Genomic DNA, 26431 nt, shown 5'->3' on the forward strand with positions numbered 1-26431 from the left:
ATTATCCCCTTTTTAATCATACTTTGTATAATTATAAACTCAATTATTGAATTAAGACATCTATGCTGTTGATGTATATTTATGAGCTTTTCCTGTATTAATTCAAGTCATTGCTTACATTTAATGCTTACATTAATTTAATTGCTTACATTAACATTTTTTATAACAAAGCATTTTTTTAACTTCCATGGTTTAACTATATTAATGATTATATTTGTTTTGAAGGTAAAAATAACTTATGTGCTATTAATTGCTTTGCTGCTATATTATATCTCAGTCATTGCCAATTAATCATTAAAATTAACTTTAGGCTATCTGTAAATTCTGTCATATAGACATTGAGTATTATGAAAGTTTAGTAAAATTACGTGCTTTTTAGTAGGTAGAACCAGTCATTAGAAATGCACTGGTAAACATTTAATTATAGACAAAATTAACAGCGTCTTGAAAATCACAGTCCTGTTGGTGATAATTAACAGGGTTGAAAAAGAAAATACATAAATAGTATTGTATTTTTCTTATCCTTACTGTGAAACCTCTTTTGAGATATTATTTATAATGATAGTTATCCAGAAAGGAAAGGAAATATTATAATTTATTAACCTGATTTGCTATTAGCTTCTAGTAGAATCTTTTAAAAAGAAATTTCTTTTAAAGTTTGATATTCAAAACTTTTTTGCCATGAGTTTATTCATATTTACCAAACTTTGTTTCTTGTCTTATAAGAAACATACTTTTGGAAAATAAAGTGGTAGTTTCTTAACTTCACTTATGTATTCATGTTTGTTTTTAAAAATCAGAGTATCATTGTAAATGACATAGTTTGACTTTTTAATATGCTCAATTAATGCCATCTCAAAATATTATTGCAATGTTTTTACTTATTTTGAATATTTTTATTTACCTAACTAACTTGATTTTGTTGAACATCTGGAATTTATTTTTACTTTAAGAGCATACAGCTCCATAGAGCTAGTGTGGTAACTTTCATTATTCTGTTTTAGCTATTTGCATCTCCTGGCACACATAAATAACCATTAAATTTTGCGGCACACCAAAAAATAGATATTATATTTTTTACCAATCTGACAAAAAAAAGTAGATATAATTTTGATTTAATCACACTGGTCGACTATTATTGTGTCAACTATTGTCATTTTTTTAATTTGACAATCTTTGGGAAAAGAAGTCAGTGCCCTTGACTAAAGATTCAGGTACCACATGTTATAAAAATTCTTGTGGCATACTGGTTTAAAATCGCTGTTCTGTTTTATTACAATGTTATTTTTTTAATTTAAATGTTTTTTCATTTCTGAATAACTAGTTTTTATTTTACTTCATTCAGCTAAGAAATGAATTTAAAATCTATTCTCATTTTTATTTTATTCTCATTGATAAGTAAAAACTTGTTAGGAGAAAGAGTCTTTCATAAATGACAATAATTCTTCGGAGGGGCCAAGAGATACGTATTAAAAGCCTCAAGAATTCTTTAAGAGTCACTAATTTGTGTAATTACAGATTAAACTGTGTTCATGTATTTTTTCCCTTTGCTCAGTAACCCACTCTCATAATGTCACATTTTCATAGATCATGAAACTGCTGATTTTAACAACCAACTATGGGGCAGGGTAGGGGGGCAGGCTGGTTTTAGGTGATGATTTTTGTGATGTAAACCTTCCATTAGAGCACATACCAACTAAGTGTCTTAAGGCAGTGTGTTCTAATTTCAGCACAAGAATGTATGTAGAACGGTATGCTCACTTTCTGTCACCATGTGCTTAAGTGGCTCAGAGAACAGACCTGGTTTAAAATTTCAGCCAGGACTATTGGGAGCAGTAAGCTCTTCCCTTTATCATTTTGAAATTTTTAAAGTAATTGAACCCAGAGATACAGAGCTATTCAGTTCTGTTCACAGCATTTTGCTTCACATAGGAACATCTGATTTTTGTCTTTCAGTCAAGCTGTGGGCTAAAGGCTTTTGTGTAGCCAATCAGAAACTTAAATTTTCTTAAGATGACCCAGTTTTTTGCACATAACAAATCTCCTGCTTGCATATTCCTTTAAAACTTTGAGACAGTTAAATCCATTTTTTTCTTATTAGTGTAAAATGTATCAGTACTGCTTTGCTTATCAATTCCATTTCGATTGAACCTCCTTCCCCATAGTTTACAATTTATATAATCTATGGAAACTAGAAGGAAGGTGGTTTTTAGAAATAAAAGATATTTCTGCCTTATTCCCAAATCAGGGTCATATTTCAGAAGAATAATTTAAACTGATGAGCTTCTCCATGACCGTCCCTGTGTACAGTTGTGAACTGGGTAAAATCTGTCTTAAGTCCCATTTTGTTCTTTCTTTTACTCTCCTCTCCCTGGTCAGAGTTCATTATCAGGAAAGGAAATAATACAACTCGGCCTCCATGGTCACTGAGTTGCTCTGAGTACCTTTCCTGTGGAGATGCCTCTGGTCCAACAGGAAGGGTACTGCATTTGGAGTCAAGAGGTGGGGTTCAGGCCTGGCTGTCCCACATCATAAGACATACAAGTTTGATGAAATTAGCCACATCGCACAAGTAGAGCTGGTACACAGCTGGGATGCTGCAGTTCGGTAGGTCTCGTTTTTAAAATACCAAAATACTTCCTAGCTGTTGGTAAGTAGCTGCTGCTCCATGTCCCCTAGATGTCCTCACCGAGACCCTTCTTTCTTCCCACTTCTGCCAACTCCAGTAATTGCAAGTTTATGGCCTGGTTGGTGGCCATGTTAATCAGCCCCACCAAAGTCTTGCCTTGCTGGTTGCCAGAATACCTGCCCATGCCCACACCCTGGGAGGCCATAGATGGGCACCAGCCAAGGGCTACTACAGTTTTTGCCAGCCCTCTAGCCAGTCCCTAAAATAGTAACCATGATCATAAGAAAGAAAAAGTCATTTTAAGTACATATCTAAAATGCTTAAGCTGATGCTCTTTTCATTGATCTGTAGCTTCTGATCTAAGGCATTGTTCTTGCTGTACAACATATTTGAAACAAATTCCCTAACCTTTTCAAATTACCATCCTTGCCTTTCATTTTAAAAACCCAGTCCTAGTAACTTTGAAAATTGCCAAACTGACTATGTCACCAGTCATTGTGCTTAAGATCTCTTATGCTAAACTTTAACCCAAAGCATTTTCAGTTTCTAAAACTACTTGGTTGAAAGTGTGCAGCTGAATATAAGTGATGGTATTTCTACTGCTGCAAAATAAAAAGGGGATTTACTTTAGCGACAAGCCCACAGCTAATCGGTCAGTTTCTTTTACTTTCACTCAGTGCTTGGTAAAGGACCAAATTTCAGGCTTATCAGGGACAAAATTATCTCTGATCTGTTTGCATATCTCTGTTAACTACCTTGTATTTATTTCACATGCATGATTTATTTTGTAAAATGCAAGTTTCATGTGGAATACAAGAATATACAGCAGAGATCAGTGCTCAAAGTAAGAGATCAACAGTGAAAATTGGAACATTTTGTTAACTATTGTTATCTTAACCTTGGTTTTCATTAAACCTAGTGGTTATACTTTGTATAATAACACATCCCTAATGCGAATATTTCAAACTAAAATTTGTTGTCCTCCTTTCTCAAGAAATGTTGTGATCGTGCCTTACAGAAATGCTAAGAGCTGCACATTGTTGAAAGTGATTTCTTGGGTTTTTGTTTTTCCTGACTTATTTTCCTAGACTGATCCCGTTGAGAACACACATGTACGGAATCCGAACGTCAAGTTTTACATCCAGTCAAGGTCCACATCTCCTTCCACATCTAGTGAAGCTGAGCCAGTTAAGGTGCCTCATTGGAGCAGTATTGCTCCCCAACTTTTCACTTGTGTTAGAAAAGAGGGAATTGCAAAAACAAGTGAAATCTCTCTTCTGTTAATCAAATATATTGTGTAATAAGTCACAATATATTGGAGATCATTACATTGGACTGATAATGTAGATAGTATGAAACTAAAGTAGAAAGTTGTCCCCCAAAATTCAACTTAAAATAGCCAGAACATTTGTTTAATCAGGAAGGTGGTCTTTATTTTAAGCAGAGAATGATGTAGAACTGAACTATGTAAATTTGGAATTATTAGACATCCACTGCAGGCACATAGCAGTGTCAGGGGCCATTATCACGCTTTATTCTAATAAGGCATGACAAAACTGCTACTTCATAAACAGAGCTTAAAATTCAAATCGCCACTCCTGGCAGCTGAACAGTTTATTCTAACTGCTAAATTAGTGATAGTCATTTAACTAAATCATGCTTTTTAATAGTGCAAAAACTGTTGTATTTGCGCCTCATGTCAATCAGTGGTTTTAAACGACCAGGTGACCAGTTTTCTCAAGATCATTTCTCAACAAGTTAGAAGGATGTGTTATGCCTCAGTTAGTGCCATCCTGCTCCAGATGCGGTTCTGGTTCAGACTCGGCATCACGGTGCTGACACAGCTCCTTTGCTTCTGCTCTATCTCCAGAGCTGTGTCCAACAGTCCAAAAGAAAGATGCCTAAAGGAAAGCGTGAGTTGTACTCAGATTCTGACTTGGTTTTTCTCCAGCCCTATGATAGACTATCTCAGACTGGTTGATGAGACCCTCTGCTTTTTTTAATTTTTATTGTTTTAATAGTTTATATATTTTTATTTTAATGTTGAAATATTTCCATCACATAGAGAATAATAAACACCCATGTAACCACCATCCTCTGATTTAACAGAAATGAACATTTTGTCTTATTTTTTTCAAACTTGTATTCAAAAAAAGAAAATAGTCCAGACAACTGAATTAAAACACCCTTCCCTATACCATTCCCCCGTCTCTTTTCCCAGACATATCTAAATACCCTGAAATTGAATTGCATCCTCTCTTCCTTGGTTTTACATGTAACTTTTTTCATTCAGCATGCTTTTGAGGTTTATTCAGACAGATACATGTCCATTTAGTTCATTCATTATAACTATTGCATAATATTTTATTGTATGAATATACCACAACTACTTATTCATTCACCTATTTGATACGTAGGTTTTTCCCAATTTTTTATTACTACAGTCAGTGCTGAAGTGAACATCATCATAGGTATCTGCTTTTGCAAAAGTGCAGTTTGTTTAGCATATATACCTGGAAGTGAAATTACTGGGTTGTGTACTATATGCATTTTCAACTTACTAGGTCTTGCCAAATTATTTTCCACAATGTTGGACCAGTTTTCATTTCCACAAGCAGTGTATGTGAGTTTCCCATTTTCCCACATCCTTGCCAACCCTTGTATTTACTTTTGCCAATTTGATGGGTATGGAGTGGCATTTTTGCTTTAATTTGCATTTTCTGATTTCACATGTTACTGAGCATCTGTTTATGTTTATTGGCCTATGGTGATTTGCTTGTTCATGTCTTTTGTCCATTGTTCTGTTGAACTATTTTTCCTATTTCATAAGTGCTCCTTATATAGTCTGGACATTAGTCTTTAGCTGGCTATATTCATGGCAGATATTTTCTTCTAGTGTGTGGCTTATTTTTAAATGTTATTTGTGATATCTTTTTGTCTTGCAACAGTTTTTATTTTAAAGTAGCCATTTATCAATCTTTTTCTTTATGACTTCTGCTTTTTGTGTCTTTTTTAAGCATTTCTTCCCTTTGCAGCGATTATAAAGATTTTCCTCTATATTTTCTTCTAAAAGTTAAAACAAAAATCTTAAATGTTTAGGACTTTAATCAAACTGAAATTTATTGTTATGTATTATGGGAAATAAGTTTCTAATCTATTTTTCTCATATGAGCAACCAACTGTCCTATATTTCCCCCATTGATGTGTAAAGCTATCTCTGCTTTATATAAATGGGCCTGTCTGGGGTTTCTCTATTCTCTTCCATTGTTCTCTTAGTCTAGGTCTGCACCAGCATCAGATTGTCTTAATTACTATAGCCCTAAAATAATTCCTGATACCTAGTATGGTCAGCCATACCCACTTTCACCCACCTTAGTCTTCTTCCTTTTCTTTTTGACCCTGTAATTTTATGTATGACGTTTAGGATCAGCTTGTCAGATGCTAGGTGGGAACTTTAATTGAATTTATAGATTTATCTGAGGAGAATTGACGTCTTTGTGATATTGGGTCTTTCCATCTATGAACATGGTATACATATTTAGATATTCTTTTCTTCAGTAAGTTATATTATTTTCTTCATGAGTGTACACCATATTGCTTGGTAGGTTTGTTCTTAGGTACCATCAGTGAGCCTTTGTTGCTATGGTGAATTGGGTCTTTGGTAACAGATATTTTCTTGATTAGGTATTGCTGGTCTTTATGAACTCTGTTCATCTTGTATCCAGCACTCTTGCTTCACTCCTTTTAATTCTAAAACTCCTCTTGGACTTTTTATGTAAATTCTAATGACAATTTTGTTTAGTGTGAGTTGTTTTTAATTAACTTCTATAAAGGTTTTCGGTGTTCTTTTTCATATTTATCTTTTTAAATGTTAAATTATAAATTGGATTCAACACTTTCTCAAGATATTTAAATTAAATTAGAATGAAATTTACAATTAAGTAGAAAACTCTGAGAAACTCAACTGTATTGTGTTTTAAGGCTATATTATATATCAAATATTCTGATTTGGGAGGTTATACATTAACAAAAGTAAAGAGAGCTCACCCATTTTCCTTTTAATATTTTAGAATGTTCTATACCTTTATACAAAGCTAGCTTTTCCTCTCATTTGCTGCTTAGCATCCTAATAGGAAGCCATTCTTCACATCTTTTTTTACACTTTGCTAATCAAGTGATATCTCTTTTTTCCATAGTAACATCCAGTAAAATCACTGGTTCCTTCTATTCAAAGAAATACCTTACAATAATTCCCTATAAAATAAAGATATGGCTTATAACTAAATTTGTGTGTAAATTCAGAATCCCAATAATAATAAAATCTAACTTCTTTGGAAGTTAATTTCTGCACAAAAGTTCCACTAATCAATCAGTATATATACATACACAAAAATCCACAGAATTGTGTTACATATATGTAAAATGCATTCTGTATATAGAAGTAAAGGAGTTAAAAAATCTTCTAAATATTTTTATTGTAAATCTTGCTGAAAACTATTAGATGCTTTTAGAATTAATGTGGCATTTTCACATGAACTTGAAAATTAATATCCATTTTTATGTAGGTTACATGCTATGACATTTTTTGTATTCTGTGGATTCTCTTTTCCAATTTTTTATTTTTATATTTCCAGACTGAAATAATTTTACTAATTGAACAAATACTTCACTTATAGACTTGCAGACAGAAATTTAAAGTATCAACACTATGAGAATTTTAGCTTCATTAAGATATATTTTGCCTTATTGATGTTTTCTTTGACTTTATTTACCTTGATTTATTTCTAAGGATGTTAGAAATGGATGGAGTTTTTCATAACATTTATTTCTTTTTTTGCCCATGGATTCAGACTGTAGACAGTACTCCACTTCCAGTTCACACACCAACCTTAAGGAAAAAGGCATGCCCTGGTTCAACTGGCTTTCCTCCTAAGGTACTCAATCTAGTTGTAGCCTGGTATGTTCTGAAACAGAAACGAGAATGGATTTCTTCTGCTTTATATACTTCCTGTGATTTTTGCTTTTGGTTTCCTTAAAATTACAAACATGAAAGCTTAGAAAGAAAATAAATTCAGTGTGAGTGGAAATAATCACCACTGAGAAAGGTAGGAGGAGTTGTCCCAAGTTTTTTTGTTTTGTTTTTCCTCCATGTTCTTAAATTCAATATTTTGAAGTCTGTTAGAGTGAGGAGTAGGATGTATTGGGGAATGCATTGTAAGGAGGGTATTAAGTTGAGGCCACTTGTGGAAGACTCTAACATTGAGGTTAATAAACCACCAAAAAAGAAATACTTAGTGAAAAATTCAGGCGAATTTTCATCTTTTCATTCTATTTAACGTTGACTATGACTGAAGTATTGTATGTGGTAGAACATGAAGATTTAATTGCTTATCTCAAACTCCTACAAAGAAATTCTAGAAATTGGAAAACTGAAATGATTGAAAATGTTAGCAGTAGAAAATTTACTCTTGGTGGCTCCTTACAGAGCAGAAAATTACGAGTAAAAATTAGTATGCAGGAGAAATGTTGAGCAAAATTTTATATGATATTAACAAATTAGGTACTTGTATTTTATCCACAGGCATGAAAGCCCCTAGTCTTGACCTAACTTTCTGTAGTCCTTGGTTCTTTTAGGATCATATTCTACCTGGTTTTATATTATGAAACTTTAAGAGATGACAGAGTCAGACAGAAACTTATTTACTCTCTCTGAGTTTGAGTTGCTTCATCTATATAAGGAAATAATACCTGTATTTCTAAGCATTGTGTCCATCACATGAGATGATGTATGTTAAGTATTGGCACAATGTCTACACCTTGGTTGGTACTTGGTCAGCATAAAAGCAATTACAGAGTTAGCATGAAGATAACCTGTTCTGTTTAGAATGGAGTCGAATCCCAGTGCCACTTTGAAACTTACCAACAGTCCTAATAAAAATATTTAAAAAGCATAGATTATAGAACTATGTGGTGAGAAAAGAAAAGAATTCATTCTACTCCTATGAGAAACATTCTGGTAGCTGGTGTGGGGCAGAGATTCACAATATGAAAATCCTTTAACCAATGTGTATGTTTTTATCCATTTGTTTTGCAGCGCAAGACTCATCAGTTTTTTGTCAAATCTTTTACTACTCCTACCAAATGTCATCAGTGTACCTCTTTGATGGTGGGTTTGATAAGACAGGGCTGTTCCTGTGAAGGTAAGAATAAAATGGTAAGAAAATGTGACTTTAGAGTCCTAACATTTACTACCTAAATCATAATCAAATAACTTTATTCTTTTTATAAGGTATGTGTTTGTTTTAATCATTTGTTTTTCATTGGATAACAGGAATGAGACAATAAAATGAGCACCTTGCTAAAGTCTGTTGAATATTAGAGAAACTAGACAGTCCCCAGAAACCTTTTTCAGGGGAGATAAATTTAAATGTTTTATTCATCTTTATTACTCAGATGATTTTGTGGTTTTGCAAAGCCATTAATGTATGTAGCAAAAGACATGAAAGTTATCCTTGAATCTATTTATTTAATTTTAATCTTGTTTAATTTGCCAGAGAAATTGTCATTTGGAAAGTAGATAATGCACTGTCTTTTCAGAAATATTAAATGTCTGTCACTAAGTCTCAAAAGATATTTTGGTCCTAGTATTAATAGCAGAAGTTCCCCCTACCATTCATTGATTCATCCATCACATGTTTATGGAATAGCCATTCTGTGCTTCTGGGCACTGGGGATACAGTGGTAGAAGGGGGATGGAGGGCAAAGACCCTGCCCTCATGGAACGCACATTTTGAGAGATGAGAGAACAGAGATCATTTGAAAAGAAAACAGTTTGTTTTGGCATCACTTTATTTTTCCTTTGACTTTGGAAATGAAAATTATTTAAATTATAATTGGACATAGTATTTGTGTGTATTTTAGAAATATGATTTTTTAAAATCACATGAGACTTGCAACTACAACAGTGCCTCATATATAATTTACCACTATATCTTGTGAAAAAGATAAGGAAATAGTTGCTGATTCAAATTCTGATACTAGTTTCTATTTCTTGCTGTTGGGGTTGGAAGGGACCTTGAAGGGAAGGAAGTCAGGCTCTCGCAGATGCTTGTAGAGTACGCTTGTAGTTAGCCTGAAGCTGAATACTTTGAATAAGGGGGAAATTAATAGCATCCACGGCAATGCGTTCTGTGTTTGATTAGTTCTCCCAACCTAAGTTGCAAATCTCTATTTGCATTATCTTAACTAGTTTGTTATTTACATGGGTTTAGAGCCAAAGAAAATGGTCAGGTTGGAAAGTGGAAATTTGACGGTTTTGAGTGAATGAAGTGATGGATAATGACTGACATTATTGAAATTCTTTTTGTTAAGCAAAGAATCAGTTCCCCAAATAACAAAACAGTTTTTAAAAATAAAATCTGAGAAAAGCATTCATGTACCTTGCATATAATGAATTCTCAGTGGATTTTCTTTTTGTAAAATGAATTTTTATTGAACATTTTTTCTTTTTTGTCCCTCCAAAAGTGTGTGGATTCTCATGTCATATAACTTGCGTAAACAAAGCTCCCACTGCATGCCCAGTTCCTCCTGAACAGACAAAAGGTCCCCTGGGTATAGATCCTCAAAAAGGAATAGGAACAGCATATGAAGGTCATGTCAGGGTAAGTAATTTTTGGGTTTAGATTAATCTTTTAAGGTTCATTAATGAATTAACATATAGTCCAGTCACCTTACAAACAAAGTCCTTAACAGAAAATTAGATGAGTAACATTTACCTAATTTATTTCACCCAAAGCAATGATTTGAAAACAAAAATGTAGTCTTTGCTTGGAAATCAGTTCTAAAATGTTTCAAAAATTTCTGTGCTCTCTATCTTATAATGAACAAATGTTGAAATCTCCTTGAAGAGTCTTCAGCATTTGGTCTTGCTGGAGAGGTGGCATATGCTTCTGAAATATGAGATATTATCAAGACACAATCTTACTTGTAATCTTGAATGATATTTAAAGTGTAAGCTGCATGTCGTCTTACTACCAAATTTGACTTTTATGCTACTTAGAAAGAAATCCATGAATGTTATTTTAATGAATTACTAGTGAAAGTTAAATGGTATCATTTAAAATTTTTTCAGAATAGTCATTCAGTGATTAAAAAATTTATTCTTACATTTTATTAATGATATATGTGTTCCATCTGCTACTTTACCAACCAAAGTGGCCGACTTCTAGCATATGTACATTACCTTCAGGTTTTCACCATGTAGGTACATATGTAATTAAATGGGCTCTGGTTGACATTTTAGTTTGAGTTGTTTTTGTTTGTTTCTTTGCCTGCCAAAGATCCCTAAACCAGCTGGAGTGAAGAAAGGATGGCAAAGAGCATTGGCTGTAGTTTGTGACTTCAAACTTTTTCTGTACGATGTTGCTGAAGGAAAAGCATCCCAGCCCAGTGTTGTAGTCAGTCAGGTGATTGACATGAGGTAAGCTTTCCAAGGTGAACGTATTTGTATCTTTGCAACATGGGAATAAAAAGTGATTTGTCTTCTAATTATATTGCCATGTTTTTATTTAAATCTCATTCCATGTTAATTTTCTAATTTACTAATATTGCTATAGTAACGTAATTAAAAATAGGAAGTAAGGTGTAGTTATAGGACCTGCTGGTGTGTGTGTGTGGGACTAGGGTTGGAGAAAAGAAGCTAATGTCTGAATACAAAGGACCAGTTTAAAGGTTGCTGGAGTATTGGAGGCCTAATATGTAGTATTTATATCACCTAAAGGCACAGAGTATAACTTCCATGTGAGGAAAGGAAATAAAAAATCTCAAAGTCAGACAAGTTCTTGGAATATATAATGCATTGGTAAGCATTTAAGTAAATACATCTCGAATATTTCTAGTTTCATTTTTCAGATCTTCCCTTGCCCCTTGCAGTGCTCTCCTTTACCTCTTCTCATAACTCCAGCCATTTCTCCTGGAGTCACCTTATTAACTCCCATAGCTTCAGCCATCTCCTCTGCATTGATGAATGACTCCCAAACACAGTCTTCCTCTGTCACTCAAAACTCAGAGTTCCAGCATTTCATACCAGCATCTCTAACATCATCTTTCCCGTAAATATGGAATATGGAGGGATAAATACAAGCCATATTAGCAAGGAAAATCTGACAGTGTCTGCTAAGGGCCTAAATACAGAAAAATAGGGAGAAAGATCCAAGGTAAGACTAAGGTGTTAAGTCTCCAAGACCAAGAGGATGATACCAATAACTAAATTAAGGACTAAGTTATGTGGAGCAAATCTCTCTTAGGTGTTGAAGGAGCAGTAAACTGACAGATGAGCTGTGTTCAGGGTACTTCAGGTGTATTATGGGAGGCAAGAGGGTCCAGTCTGCTGGAGACTCTGGAGACCTACCAGCATTCAAATTCCAGTACACTTGTATCTACTGGCCTTGGGACTTTGGGTGAGCCAGGAATTACTTCTAGTCTTGTATAATGTGCCACTGTAAAGCTATTGATAAATTACTATGGGCACTATCAGTTACAATGTGGGGGGGGGGAGGGGGGAGAATCCAGTTTTTTAAAGAATTCAATTTGGATGTTTTGTGCAATTCATTTTTAAGGATTGCTTCATATGTATTACTTGGATACACACCCAAGACCACACACTTACCCACGTAAACTCACTTTTAATGTTTCACTTTTCCTTCAGGGATGAAGAATTTTCTGTGAGTTCAGTCTTGGCTTCTGATGTTATTCATGCAAGTCGAAAAGATATACCTTGTATATTTAGAGTAAGTATGTGTGCTGTAATTTGATCACTGAATTATTTGTTTTTAATGAGTATTTGTTTTGCCTCTTCAAAACTTGAATGAATAGACAGTTAGTGCTAAGTAAATAGTTAATTTTTAATTAGGTTTCCTCTTGGGTAATATTTTTGAGTCACAATTGAATTTTCAAATAAATACTGTCACATGGAAAATTGATTGTGAGGTTTCTCAAGTTTTTTAAAAATGGAAGTTTTTAATTTCATTTAAGAAATTAACATATTTTTCAGTTTTAGTGCTTTGCAGTAACCATTCCAAAAGTTAGTGGCTTAAACTAACTGTGATTTATTTTTCAGCATTCTGTGGGTCAGCCATATAGTTCTTTTGGTGTTGACTGGGGTACCTCATGTGGCCTGCATTCAGCTCATTTGGGACTGGAATATCCAAAACAACCTACTCTTCACATCTGGGGTCTTGGTGCTAGTTGTTGGCTGGGTGGCCTCAGTTCTCCCTGTGAACTTGATCCATGTGGTCTCTAATCGTTCAGTAGACTGGCTGAGCTCTCCATGGATGGCTTCCAAAAGAGCAAAAGAAGCTGCCAGGCCTTCTAAAGACTAGACCCCAAAAAGGCATAATAACCCTTTTGTAGTCTATTAGTCAAAACAAGTCATGAGGTCAGCCTGGATTTAATGGGAGGGGAATAGATTCCACTTTTTGATAAGAAGAATGAAATTCCATGGGAAGAATTGTTGGTAGCCTTCTTTGGAGGCTGCCCACAGTGCAGTCTTGAATTGGTGAATTAAGATAATAGAGGTAAAAAGAAAGAACTACTGCCCCAACCTTATGCTTGTATGTTGTAGTATTTGTAGTATTTGTTTATGAGTCTTGTATCCTGAGGAAGGTTGGACAAAGACTGTACTTTGTCTCAGTTCCTAGACCAACAACTATGCTTTCTCCAGCCTCCTACAGAGCCTATAGAGGCCCCCTTATCTGTAACTGTTAAACTTCGTGGGATTTTATTGTCATTCTGCTTGTATTACTTTTAATAAAGGATCCATATATATATAATTTAAATCTGCTCAGTTATAAATTCTGTTTGCATAATGATAAGCTTCATTTAAATAGTAACTATAGTGATCTGATCTTCTCTAAGATAATGTGAGTTATTGTTATGAAATAACAGAGAATATAAGTATATCTGAGCATTTCTGACTTCTTAAAGCAAGTTGAAAATCAGTACGGTATTGTGCTTACGAGCATGGACATGAGATCCCACTCTTGTTTTTTGGGGAAATTAAATGTCTCTGCACCACAGTTTTTTCATGTATGAAATCATGATGTAATAATACCTGTCTTAAGAAGATGTTGAGAGGTTATGTGAGTTTAATACTTGTAAAGTGCTTTGATCAGTGCTCAGGGCTCAGTAATTACTCAAAAATATCAGTTGCTGTTATATGAATGTGCTTAATGCATTTTTTTAGTGATAGTATTCTGGTATGTTATAGCAAAGAAAATGATACTAACATTTAGAATGGTATCTGCTACCTTTGCTTTGCCATGAATTCTAACGCTGAAACTAGGTATTCTGATTAGGAATAGCTGACCTCTGCTACAGGTAACACTTAATGAATGCTCATTTTGTTGGCTAGTGCTAAGCAAACTCATCTAAGCATAAAACTGACTTAAAGGGTGTGTTTTGTCATATCATGAATTTTGATTCAATTTTTCTAGGTCACAACTTCCCAGCTCTCAGCCCCGAATAACAAATGTTCAATCCTGATGCTGGCAGATAGTGAGAATGAGAAGAGCAAGTGGGTGGGAGTGCTGAGTGAATTGCAGAAGATTTTGAAGAAAAACAAATTCAGAGACCGCTCAGTCTATGTTCCCAAAGAGGCTTATGACAGCACATTACCCCTCATTAAAACTACCCAGGCCGCTGCAATCATAGGTATGAATTTATAACATTGATCATGTTGTCATAATTGTTTACTAATCTACCTGGCTTTCATCCAGGAATCACCAGCGTCCAGCCTGGTAAGTGTGACATCACAGGCAGGTACTCAGTATTTATTGAATGAATAAGACTATATTAAGCTTTGTTACTCAGGAAACAAGAATAAGTACACTTTTCAAATGTGTTTTCTTAAAAAACAACAGTGCTAATGTTTAACTTTTGACATATGTGTTCTCTGCTTGTGTGGCTGAGAACAAGTAGTTTAGTGTCTTAAAGCATAACGTTCGGTGTAGTGTAGATGCTGATTACCTTGCAAAGGTTATTGGGAAGTTTAAATGAGATGCAATATGTCAGAGTGCCCTTGTACCTAAGTTGCCCTAAAAAAAGGCAGCTTTTGTGTCTGGGGGTTTAATTTTTCACCGTATTCCTGTGTACACATCTAACTCTTTTATTACTTCCTACTAAATAATAAAAAGTTTAACAAGTAGGGTTCAAATGCCTTTCACAATTTTCCCCCCCAAAACAAGAAATAGAACTATACTCAGGCCACTAACAAACTAGGTTTTTAATTTTTTTCATCTTTTATTGAATAAACATTTACTTATTTTTGTAAATGTTGATATAGGTTATTTTCTAGTGATCTATTAAAAAAGACATGAAAGGAAATTTAATAGTAAAAATTGTTATTGCTATTTTAAAATTGTTTATTTCAGATTTTTGTACCAAATATCTTTATTAGCTATTAGTTTTACATAGTTTTTACCTAATAAAAATGTTTCATATTTATTTATATCTTACATAGATCATGAAAGGATAGCTTTGGGAAATGAAGAAGGCTTATTTGTTGTGCATGTCACCAAAGATGGTAAGTGAAAACTTAATTATTGTGGGGTAACTTTAAACCGTATGTTAGAAAATTCTAAACTCTAGTTTCTAAATTCTAAAAATGGCAGGATTTACTTTTGTTTATTCTATAATTGAAATTTCTCACATCTAATTTGATGTGTTTATAAATCAAAAGATAACTTTTTAACTTCTGTAATCATCATGAGTTCTAAAACTTCCATGTATGTATTGTCTGTCTTGTGTAACTTGATTTAATGGTTCTGCTGAAGAAACTCGGGTTGCATTTCTAAAGAAAGTACATGAAAGAAAATACATCTTGATTTTTCCATTGTTCTAATAGTATTAGAAGAGGTAAGTCATTAAGATATATTTGTTGTTGGGGTTTTTCCCCCATAGTTTATTACAAAAGATCTTTTTCTAAACATAAATACTAGGTGAAATAAAAAGAAACCAATTTAATTTAGCTCTAAGTTTTATGTTTATATCAAGTAGGATCATGGGAAAACAATGCATTTAAACTTCCTAAGTTTGTTACCCATACAGATACTTTTAGTGAAATATGAGTTACACAGTTTTTAAAAAATATGAACCCATAATAAAAAGTTCCCTAGAACTTAATACCAGTAAAAAGGCGGGGTTTGTATTTTTGTTTTGTTTTTGTTTTTGTTTTTTTGAAGACCTGGCATGACTTATCACATAGCAGCTCTTTGCCTTGGCTGCCAGAAATCTCAGTGCTAAATTTAATACTTTACTGTAGGTGAGCTAAATTATCTTCTAACGGGTGTAATTGTCTCCCTCTCCCTACGTGATTTCTGAGCTCTTATTCTTCTCTGAGTATGGATCTGTCTTGATTATAAGTTGGCTTATATTTTTTTAAGTATAATTGGATGTGATTAATAAAATATTATTTTGCATCTGATTTATTATTATTTCTTTGCATAGAAATTATTAGAGTTGGTGACAATAAGAAGATTCATCAGATTGAGCTCATTCCAAATGATCAGCTTGTTGCTGTGATCTCAGGACGAAATCGTCATGTGCGACTTTTTCCTATGTCAGCTTTGGACGGACGAGAAACTGATTTTTACAAGCTGGCAGAAACTAAAGGGTGTCAAACCATAACTTCTGGGAAAGTGCGTCATGGAGCCCTTACCTGCCTGTGTGTAGCTATGAAAAGGCAGGTCCTCTGTTACGAACTTTTTCAGAGCAAGACCCGTCACAGAAAATTTAAGGAAATTCAAGTCCCATATAACGTCCAGTGGATGGCAATCTTCAGCGAACACCTCTGTGTGGGGTTCCAGTCGGGTTTTCAAAGATACCCCTTGAATGGAGAAGGAACTTCGTACAGTATGCTCCATTCAAACGACCACACACTGTCATTTATTGCCCATCAACCAATGGATGCCATCTGCGCAGTTGAGATCTCCAGCAAAGAATACCTGCTGTGTTTTAACAGCATTGGGATATATACCGACTGCCAGGGCCGAAGATCTAGACAACAGGAATTGATGTGGCCAGCAAACCCTTCCTCTTGTTGTAAGAGTCTCTTTCTTTTGGCTGTCGTATCTTTCTGCCTCTTTCTTTTTCCTTCATCTCCTAGATATATTTACTGTTAATAACAGGTTATTTTTAAGTCATTCTTAAGGTTTTCCTAAGTATTAATTATGTTATTTATGTAAAATAACCATGTGTAGTTAGTCTAGGCCAACAGTGTCAACATTAACATACAAGTAATTAAAGCTAATCTTTCTATGGAATATTTTACTTACATAGATTTTTTTTAACCCATATTATTGTATTTTGAAATAACCCTAAGTAGCTATCTTCCTGGTCAAAAATACAGTGTGATTATTAATAGCTGATAAGATTTCTTCTGGAGTAGTTACTAAGTGAATTGTTAGTTATGTAAAGGTATAGTGTAGCATTTGTAAGATTCAGTTTTATATTTTTATCTAGATGTTTAAAATTGCTTATTTCACTCTTTTAAGAAATACTAAGACCTTAATAAGTTTTGGAATACTCACTATTTTCACTGTGTAAGATATAACAAGTAGGAGGAGTATCCAACCCAAAATGTTTTTTAGTAGAAGGTATATGAATATGTTTAAATTCTGAAGGGAAGTAGCCACTAGGGAACTAGGAAAAGCTGATCTCTAGTAACTTTTCTTGCTCTGCAGGAACTGGAGCAAGATCCCCAAGGAGGCCAGAGGGGCTGGAATTGAGAACGGGGGAAGGACGTGGCTGGAGGGGTAAAGCCTCTTCTGCCATAGCAGGACAGGATGATGGAATGAGTACAGTAGGGTTTAAGGGTTCAGTAGAAAGTTTTGGAGAGCTATATATGCTTAGTACAGAAAAATTAGAAAATCTAGATAAAAAGAAGAGAAAAATACTTCTAATCTTACAAACCCATACTTAACTATACTTAGTTTCGTTTCTTCTGAAATATATACTTTTATTTATGGCATCATGTTTAGAATGGATGGTGTTTTATAACCTAGTCAGATAATAATTCAGAGTTTAGAGTAAGAATTGGAATACCTGGCTTTTATGAATAGCTCTGCCAAAAATTTAATTTGTGACCTTAGTGTAGATAAATCATTTAATCTCTCTTTGCTTGTGTCGCCATTTATTCATTCCTTCATTAAGTATATATTGAGCATCTACCCTGTTCATGTGACTCTCCCGGATGCTTTATCAAACATTCATAACTGTGACTAGAAAGGACTCTTACCTAAAGATTTCTTTACTTTATAGGTTTGTTTCACTATCAATAGTTTAACTACTTCAGGAATCAAATTCCTTTATAGAACTAGTATTGGGCAAGGGAATGTTATACCCTTGGTGTTAACAGACTCCTTTTGTATTGTTATGACTATAAAATCTCTTCATTTATGATTTACATTCTGTTTACTTCAAAAAGGTTTTGATATTGTTATATGATAACAGTAGGATTTGGGTGAGATTCCTCTATATAATTGCTTAGCATAGATCTTTCAAAATGTTTTGGGTTTAATAGTTGAAAGTAACCAGCCAGCTGTTACCTCTTTCTTCTCCCAGGTTACAATGCACCCTATCTCTCCGTGTATAGTGAAAATGCGGTTGACATCTTTGATGTGAACTCCATGGAATGGATTCAGACTCTCCCACTCAAAAAGGTAATTTAACATTAAAATATCGACTTAAGAGAACTAATGAGTGTAAGTGAAACACTAACATGACTATTTAATTATTTTTCACTAATTCAGCAATTTCTGGCATATGTAATTGGTAATTTGGGATTTAGCTAAGAGTAAAAAAATAAAAATCAAGCTGGTTAATTTTATAAGTAGCTCAACTCCATACTATTTTTATTACATTTAGCTTTGCTGTATAAACTGTGATTATTATAATGAACAGCTAGAATATATCCTACAACCTAAAATGTCAGCATTACCTTCCACTATAGTTTGAGGTACTCTGAGGGTGCACATTCTTAATTATAACTGTTTTTCACACATCGGTATGCATTTTGAAATCCTGTGAGGACAGATTTACAGGCTTGAAAAGTAATTAAAATTAGAACCAAAACTGTGGTTAAGCATCTCATAATTAAAAAATAAAGATTTAACATGTTCATAGTAAAACATAATATTTTCCTTTAACATGTCCCTGTGATAACATAAAGAGAAATTTTTACAAGTAAGTAGCATAGAGCAGTTATTTTGCAAAAGGGAAGAGTGGTAGTTTCATATCGATATCGATATATGTAGCATGTATCATTAGTTATCAGGCAGGGTTTAGAAGACCAGGTAAAAGACAGTGGCCAAAGCCGTATTTCAAGATCTTCCTCAATTTTAAACCACATCATCAGTGAATAAAGCTTTTGTAAATACCGCTGCACTATAGCTACTAAATACAGCCCACTAGTTTGTACATTTGGGTTGGTTACAATTATCCATTTTATTTTTATTATTTAAATTTACAATATATGTGAAAGAATATATGACCTTTAAGAAGCTTAATAATAAACTGATCACTTGTGAGCCCACCTCCTTACTTTTATCCCAAACTCCTGTCTCTCTCCAGGGAAATCACTATCCTGAATGCCATTTATCATTTCTTGCTTTTCATAAAATCCAGAATTTTTTGTATGTTTTCATATTTCTAAACAATATATTTTTCAGTTTTGCTTGCATTTGAGGTTATAAATGTTATGTTGTATGTCACCTTCTGCCGTGCTTTCTTCATGCATTTACTGTGTTTCTAAGATTCATCCATGTTGTTATGAACCAACCACCATGTTGTTACATATTGTTCTTTGCTTTCACTAGATAAAATATTCTTTTGAGTGAATAGATCATAACTTGTCTGTTCTCTGATTAGCACATTTGACTTATTTCTCAGCTTTTTGCTGTTTATGAACATTGCTGCCTTGGTCTTCTGGTGGGTGCATGTGTGCAGGAGTTTCTTTAAGTCATGTACCTGGGAACAGAATTGATGGTACATGGGGAATGCAAGTGTTCAGCCTTATAGGCTGGTGTCAAATTATTTTCCAAAGTAATTGTACCAGTTGACACTCCCACCAGCAGTATATAAGAGTTTTTGCTGACACATCCTCTCTAACACTTGCCATTGTTGGAATTCATAGTTTTATAGCCATTATAAATGGTTATAAAGTGGTATCTCATTGAAGTATTAATTTGCATGTCCCCAATTAGCTACGTTGTTTGTCCATTTAGTTCAAACAAGAGTCATAAAGTGTCTTCGTTGATATCTTAGTATAATCATTTGGTCACTAATGACTTTAAAAAGTTAAATTTAAGGCTTAAATGTATTTCTACCCTTTTTTGGGGGGGGGGGGAGGGGTCCAGAATAGTCTTCCTTTAAAATATCGTTATAACTTTAAGTTAGATAATTTTATACCTTTCCAGTCAGAATTAATGTTTATTTTTTTGTTGGTTTTCTGAGAGAGCTATATTTTGGAGAGGAAGTATAAAGTAAAGGTCTTAATATGTGTGTGGTTTATAAATAGGTCAAACATTTTATGATTTAATTTTTGAAGGTTTTGTTGAAATACTAATTTTATTTTTTATTATTTTAGGTTCGACCCTTAAACAGTGAAGGATCATTAAATCTTTTAGGCTTGGAGACAATTAGATTAATATATTTCAAAAATAAGATGGCAGGTAAGAAAATGCACATTAATAGGATAGCTTCAATGGAAATATTCTCTCTAAGCTGACTGCCCAAAGATAATAAGTGGAGAGCCCAGATTTAAACTCAGTTATATCTTACTCCAAAGCCTGTGATCTTAGTCACTGTCATACTCTCAATAGATTTGAGATACACTACTGGACAAAAGGCCATTCTGTTTAAGCTTGCATAGCTGTATAAGCAAAACATCTGTTTCTGACTTAACCTTGTTGGTTTTCTGTAGAATACCAAGGTGAGTAGATACAGTATGGCTGAATATATTTTCTGTGCTTTTACTACTGTAGAACTTAACTAAGATTTGTAGCACAAAAATTATGAAAATTCATCCAGAGTTCCCATTCGGGGCTGTCAGATACATCTACCGTTCAATGCATCGGGTCAGGGCATTTCTCTTTTTCCTTACCTTACTTAGAGAATGGCATCTGCTGTGTTGTGTGGATACAGTTGTCTACTTTACAGTATGTTCAAATATCCTAGCCTGTTTTGGGGAGCCCATGGCTGACAGCTTTGTTTACTTCTGCGTATTAAAGTTGAAATAGAATGAGATGGGCACTGGCATGCCCCAAAATCAGAAGAGTAGAAACGGTGACACATTCTTGCCTTCAGTAAAGGTTGCTAGTAAAAACACGATTCCTTTTCCTTCCCTACACCCCGCAGATGGGATCTTGCAAAGGGAATGTTTTAATATGTAAAAATATTTGTAATTGTTCTCATTTACATGAATAATTTACCATTTATTCCTGTGCAGGTTAGCAATAGCTTTTTAACACCCTGAGCCATTGAAACCAACACCTAGAAGGAGAGAGAAGATAGTGTAGAGTCACTGGGGGGTAGGGTGGCCAGAGTGACCAGACGCCTACATTTTTCTTTTTTTATTTTATGTTTATAATCAAATAAAAGTGAAAATATTCTTTGAAAGTTGTTTAATTTCAGCATATATTTGTTTATATATGTTCTTTTGAAAACTATTGCTTATTTACTGTGATGATCAACACAACTTTTAAAAATCAGAATTGCATGTACTTTGCACAGTTGGTTAACGTTTATACTGTCTTAGAGGTGAATGGATAAAAAGCATTCTAGTACTTTAAAGAACACCCTTGTTCTCTGTATTTTTTAAACAGAAGGGGATGAACTGGTAGTTCCTGAAACCACAGATAATAGTCGGAAACAAATGGTTAGAAATATTAACAACAAGCGGCGTTACTCCTTCCGAGTCCCAGAAGAGGAAAGGATGCAACAGAGGAGGTAGATGATTCTTCTCTCGAATCATCCACACATGCTTGTAGCATGGGAAGGGCTGTTTTTTGATAACACTGTATTTGATTTGAGAGGGAAGGTTGGTCTCTGAAAATGTCATTCATCTGTAGCGTTAAAAACTGCAATAATGAATGTACTTCTCAGTGTAATTGTAAGTAACGGTCTCCAAGGTGTACGAACTAGATTAAAGTACCATATTTTGATTCCTTTCTCTGTGTACATGGAGTACTTAGAATTTTTAGAATATGAACCTTGTTATAATATAAACATAGCACCTATCTGTGCATAATAGTAAACCTACATATATTTAAGAACTTCAGATTAACTATTCTCTTTATGAGCAAACAGAAGTAGGCTTGTAGTATTTCCAATTACATATAAAAACATTTCTAAGTGTTATCAGCTATTTTAAGACATACATAATGATCAGAATTACCTGTGAAATAGAGCTGCTTCTTTGATGTCTCTATACTAAAAGAGCCCTCTCTTCCCACCAAAAATTGTAAAATCTTTTATTTAAAATGTAAAACAAATCTAAGTAAAATTTTAATTGAATATATTCTATTATTTTAATTCTATCCATATGAACATGATTTCACATTTATTTTTATGAAAAAATAAAGTATCCTTCATTTGTTTCTAGAGTTATCTAGATTGATCATAGAAAAAGTGTCTAAACAGGTGTTTTCTCTTACAGAGAGATGCTACGAGATCCTGAAATGAGAAATAAATTGATTTCTAACCCAACTAATTTTAACCACATAGCACACATGGGTCCAGGTGATGGAATACAGATCCTAAAAGACCTACCCATGGTAAGAGAAATAAAGAGTGAATGTGGATACGAATTGGGGTTAAGAGTAAAGGGGGCGGGGGCGGGAATACGTGCACATGCGCATGCGGGGTGGGCAAAAGTAGGTTTACAGTTGCATTGTGACATTATTTTGAGTTAATAAAGCTACTGTGATAATCATAACCTGCATGTCTTTTTCCATACAAACAACTGTAAACCTGCTTTTTCCCACCCCTGTATATGTGCTCGATATATATATGACTTAAAAGGCTATATTAGGATAGTGAGGAAATGTGTGTCTCAGTGAATCACAATGTATGTAAGAGGTATGATGACATACTTGATGAGAAAAAGAAAATTTAGACATCAAACATATCCTTTTTGTTTAGTTGTATACCCTATGGACTTGTCCCATACCTAGATTTACTATTGGTAAAATAAACTTCCAGATTGGAACAGGATTTATACCAAGATTCAGAACTTGGTTACCAAACCACTCAAACTTCACTACGTTTTAACAATTCAGTACAGATATTTGGCGCACCCCTCCTTCCCAGAGAACCACGTTGGCTTGGTTGTCAATGGGTCACACCTGTCATCTGTGAAATCTTTTTTCTTTGCCTGGTCAGTCTTACATAAAAAACTGGAACGTAGGAAAACTATTGTTTTTAACAACATAAACATTGGATTCTTGGACCTACCATATTGAGATTAAGAATATTAGTGGGCTCTGTTTATGCTTAACATTTAGTATCAGAGTGTTCTCAGCAAGCTATTGAATCTTTGGCATGACTCTGTTGCTCAGTGGCGATAACATCTAGTTTTTGCACAGAATTGTAAGCATAATTTATATATTGTGGCAGTTTGGGAGATGATTTGTGAGTTTTGACCCACGCTCTTTCTGAGGAAGCTTGTGTTAATTATCCACATTCTTAACTCTATGGTCATAGAAGGTGTAAACGTCACTGACAGGAAAAATGATAGGTAATATAGTTTGATGTGTGGTCAAGTTTTTTTTTAAATAAAAAATTAAAGCCGTTACAGATAGTTTAGCATTTATTTCATGGGAGGAAAAAAAAAAAGTGGGTGCATTTGAGTCCAAGTTCCTCATTGTAAATATCCCAACTAACCAGTTGGCCCTGCTTATGAGTGAATGTGACATTCTTACTGTCACTGTTTAATTATCATTCAGACATTGTTATATGGTTCAAGGAATGTTCCTTCCTTTGAGTTCAAATCATTCATAATAGTCATTTATCCTTTTGGAATGGGATTTTTATTATCTGTGCTGGGTAAATGTAAATGTACAAAAAGAGTACAGCTAATTTTTTTTTTTTAAATATATCTTTATTGATTTCAGAGAGAGGAAAGGAAAGGGAGAGAGATAGAAACATCAATGATGAGAGAGTCATTGATCAAGCCCACAACCCGGGCATGTGCCCTGACCAGGAATCGAACCCCGATCACCTGGATCCTAGGCCGATGCTCAACCTCTGAGCCACACGTGGCCGGGCACAGCTAATCTTGATATAGTGATTAAAACTAAAAAAATTAAGCTTGAGAATAAATATCAGCCTTGAAATATTGGGCATAAGTAAAGGCTGAGTCTAAATATTAAACTGTTATATTAAAAGCTATACTATTTTTTCAGCTTTTCCCTGGGGCTGAGACTTCAGATTTCTCTCCTTTCTTTTCCCATCCTGAACATGTGCGTAAAGTCCTTAGTCCGTTTTCCCTTTTTCTCAGAAGGAAACATAACGGCCACACAGCACAAAGCCTCTGTCCCTTTGCCTTATGGAAGTTACCATGCCACGTACAAAGTACCTTAAGAGAGACTTTTCTAATTATGATAAACAGTTGAAATGTGAATATATTTGTAGCTTCTATGTGATAGATGGAGTATTACGTACTCTTTTAATGAAACTTTTTGAAATTTAGTGAGTAGTTTTTCCACACCTGACATAGTTAGCATTATGGAGGGATTGAAGGATACACATTTCAAACATGTGTCACAAAGCAACACATCAGCAAATACAGAATTATTTCAGTAGTTATTTAATGGGTATTGTCCTTTTAAAATTAAAATTTCTTTCATTTACTTCATTTTGGTGCACAAAAAAGAATATAGTTTTCATCTCATGTATCCCAACAACATAGCAAGAAGAAGAATTTTAAATTAATTCTATTATATCACATATATTACAGTATCTTCCTTAAGGTGAAATAGTTTTAGGGTTTAATAAAATGTTTCTCTGCTTGGTATTTTTCTGCCATCAGGTAAAAAATCAATTTGCTAATGTTCCAGAATTCTCTGGACCTTCATACACAGTTAGACGTGATCTTCATACACCTGAATAAGCTTCATATGCAGAAGCTAAATGTCAGATTTCAAGCACTGTAAGAACTTTTATATCAGAGCATCACTCCTTACTCTTTTTCCACTGAAAAGAAATCTGTCTCTTGTGTTTTTGTTCCAAGTAAATTCCAGGCTTTATTACTAAGCAAATCAAGTTCAAGTAGCATTTCCCAAAGGTTTGTCACCCACCTGACGCCATGGCCTTCTGTGCTGGCTCCTCATTCCCGTCAGGACCACTTGATATCTAGTATTTGTGGTCACTGAGCTTATAACCCGTGACCGCCTTGTTGATTCCTTTTGTTGTAAACACGAGTGACTTTTTGCCCTGGCAGTTTTTAATGTTCCTCCCATTCTTTTCATGTTTTCTTATCATGTAAGCACTGTTGTATTTCTAAGAAAAGAAGTTAGTGTAAATTTTTGAAACCTCACCTATACATGTATTGCATCAAAGATTGTGTGTGAATTCCTGTTTTTCACAGTAATGTCTTAATTTCTTTTCACCTTTCACTAGCAAAGGACATACAAACTGGGGCTTTTCATAGGCATCCGTTTAATCACCTAGCAAATATTTCTTGGTATACTGTCTACACAGAGCCATGCTTGTCTTGGGGTAGAGATTGGTAAACAAAACAATAACAGTGCATGTCTGGAAAAAATAACACGATGCATGTCTGTACCTGTATTTATTGAAAAGCTTGTATACTCTAATAGATTCTCAGAATTGAGGATGTTCTTTCTACTGAAATGGGATTCTAAAAATAAAGATGAATTAAATTAAGCTAACATTAACATATATAAAGAATTTTCAAATACCAAAGCCATGCATTGTCATCAGAGCAAAGAGCATGCACCTCAGACATTTTATGTTATACTTACATCAGTATCGCTTCCCTATGAAATACTTACAAGCTTGGAGAGTTTATTGGATGTCTTTGGAAGCTTAATTCTGTTTGTTTTGTACCAAAATGGTTCTGAAATGGGGTTGTTTGCCTTATGGATGTGAAGAGATAACAAGGGAATCTCCTTTATCAGATGAGCTCTCACATGTGTCTGAGTGAGCCAAGAGTATATAAGCAATTAAAATAAAGTAGCATTGTATCTAAGAAGTACGTGCTGTATTAGTTTCTTGAATCCTTTTTGTCCATTGCATTTTTTCATCAGTGGATACTGGTAACAGATGACAAATTTGTCTCCAATTGAATGCAAGAAGAATATTTTACCTCTAGAAGATTTCTTTTTCTTAGCCTTTTATCCATTTCTAAAGTTCTAATACAATTTCTAGCTCAATGACCTCTTAGAGCTTTAAGAAGTAATTTTGTCTCTTAAAATCAAAGTTACATTTACATCAATAGTTTTTTTTCTTTTTGGAAATAACCTTCAAAAGTACTGATTTCACTTTAAATTTAAAACAATATCCTATATAGGAGCCTTTCTTTTAAGCCTATGTAATTCACCACTTTTTTTTTTAAACAAAGCAAGCTTAACTCAACTCATAAGAATATAAATTCAGTCAGTGTTCTCTGCAGCAAACCATTCACCCCTCTGCCTTCAAGTAAGGAATCAGGATGTTTCCTGGAAACAGTTGTTCAAGAACTGAATCTTGAAAACTCCCAGTAGAGAAGGTGACTAGGTACTGAGT

General features: G+C 34.2%; 1 protein-coding gene across 6 annotated transcripts in view; it reads left to right on the forward strand.

The window, feature by feature from the left end:
• CDC42BPA (CDC42 binding protein kinase alpha) overlaps window positions 1-26431 on the forward strand; it is a 145261-nt gene that overhangs the window by 108408 nt on the left and 10422 nt on the right. For 4 of the 6 annotated variants that reach the window (XM_016201428.2, XM_087828890.1, XM_016201421.2 and 1 more), the window contains 13 exons: window positions 3718-3822; window positions 7480-7563; window positions 8724-8829; window positions 10154-10290; window positions 10969-11108; window positions 12336-12417; window positions 14122-14338; window positions 15147-15209; window positions 16133-16726; window positions 18248-18345; window positions 20271-20355; window positions 21508-21631; window positions 22341-22458. In XM_016201428.2, coding sequence (XP_016056914.2) covers window positions 3718-3822; window positions 7480-7563; window positions 8724-8829; window positions 10154-10290; window positions 10969-11108; window positions 12336-12417; window positions 14122-14338; window positions 15147-15209; window positions 16133-16726; window positions 18248-18345; window positions 20271-20355; window positions 21508-21631; window positions 22341-22458 — 1953 coding nt within the window. The remainder of the gene's footprint in view (window positions 1-3717; window positions 3823-7479; window positions 7564-8723; window positions 8830-10153; window positions 10291-10968; window positions 11109-12335; window positions 12418-14121; window positions 14339-15146; window positions 15210-16132; window positions 16727-18247; window positions 18346-20270; window positions 20356-21507; window positions 21632-22340; window positions 22459-26431) is intronic. The other 2 variants (XM_016201424.2, XM_016201427.2) reach the window with 1 other exon arrangement.

Source organism: Miniopterus natalensis, chromosome 21 (genome assembly GCF_054644295.1).
Source record: "Miniopterus natalensis isolate mMinNat1 chromosome 21, mMinNat1.hap1, whole genome shotgun sequence".
NCBI classification, from domain to species: Eukaryota; Metazoa; Chordata; class Mammalia; order Chiroptera; family Miniopteridae; genus Miniopterus; species Miniopterus natalensis.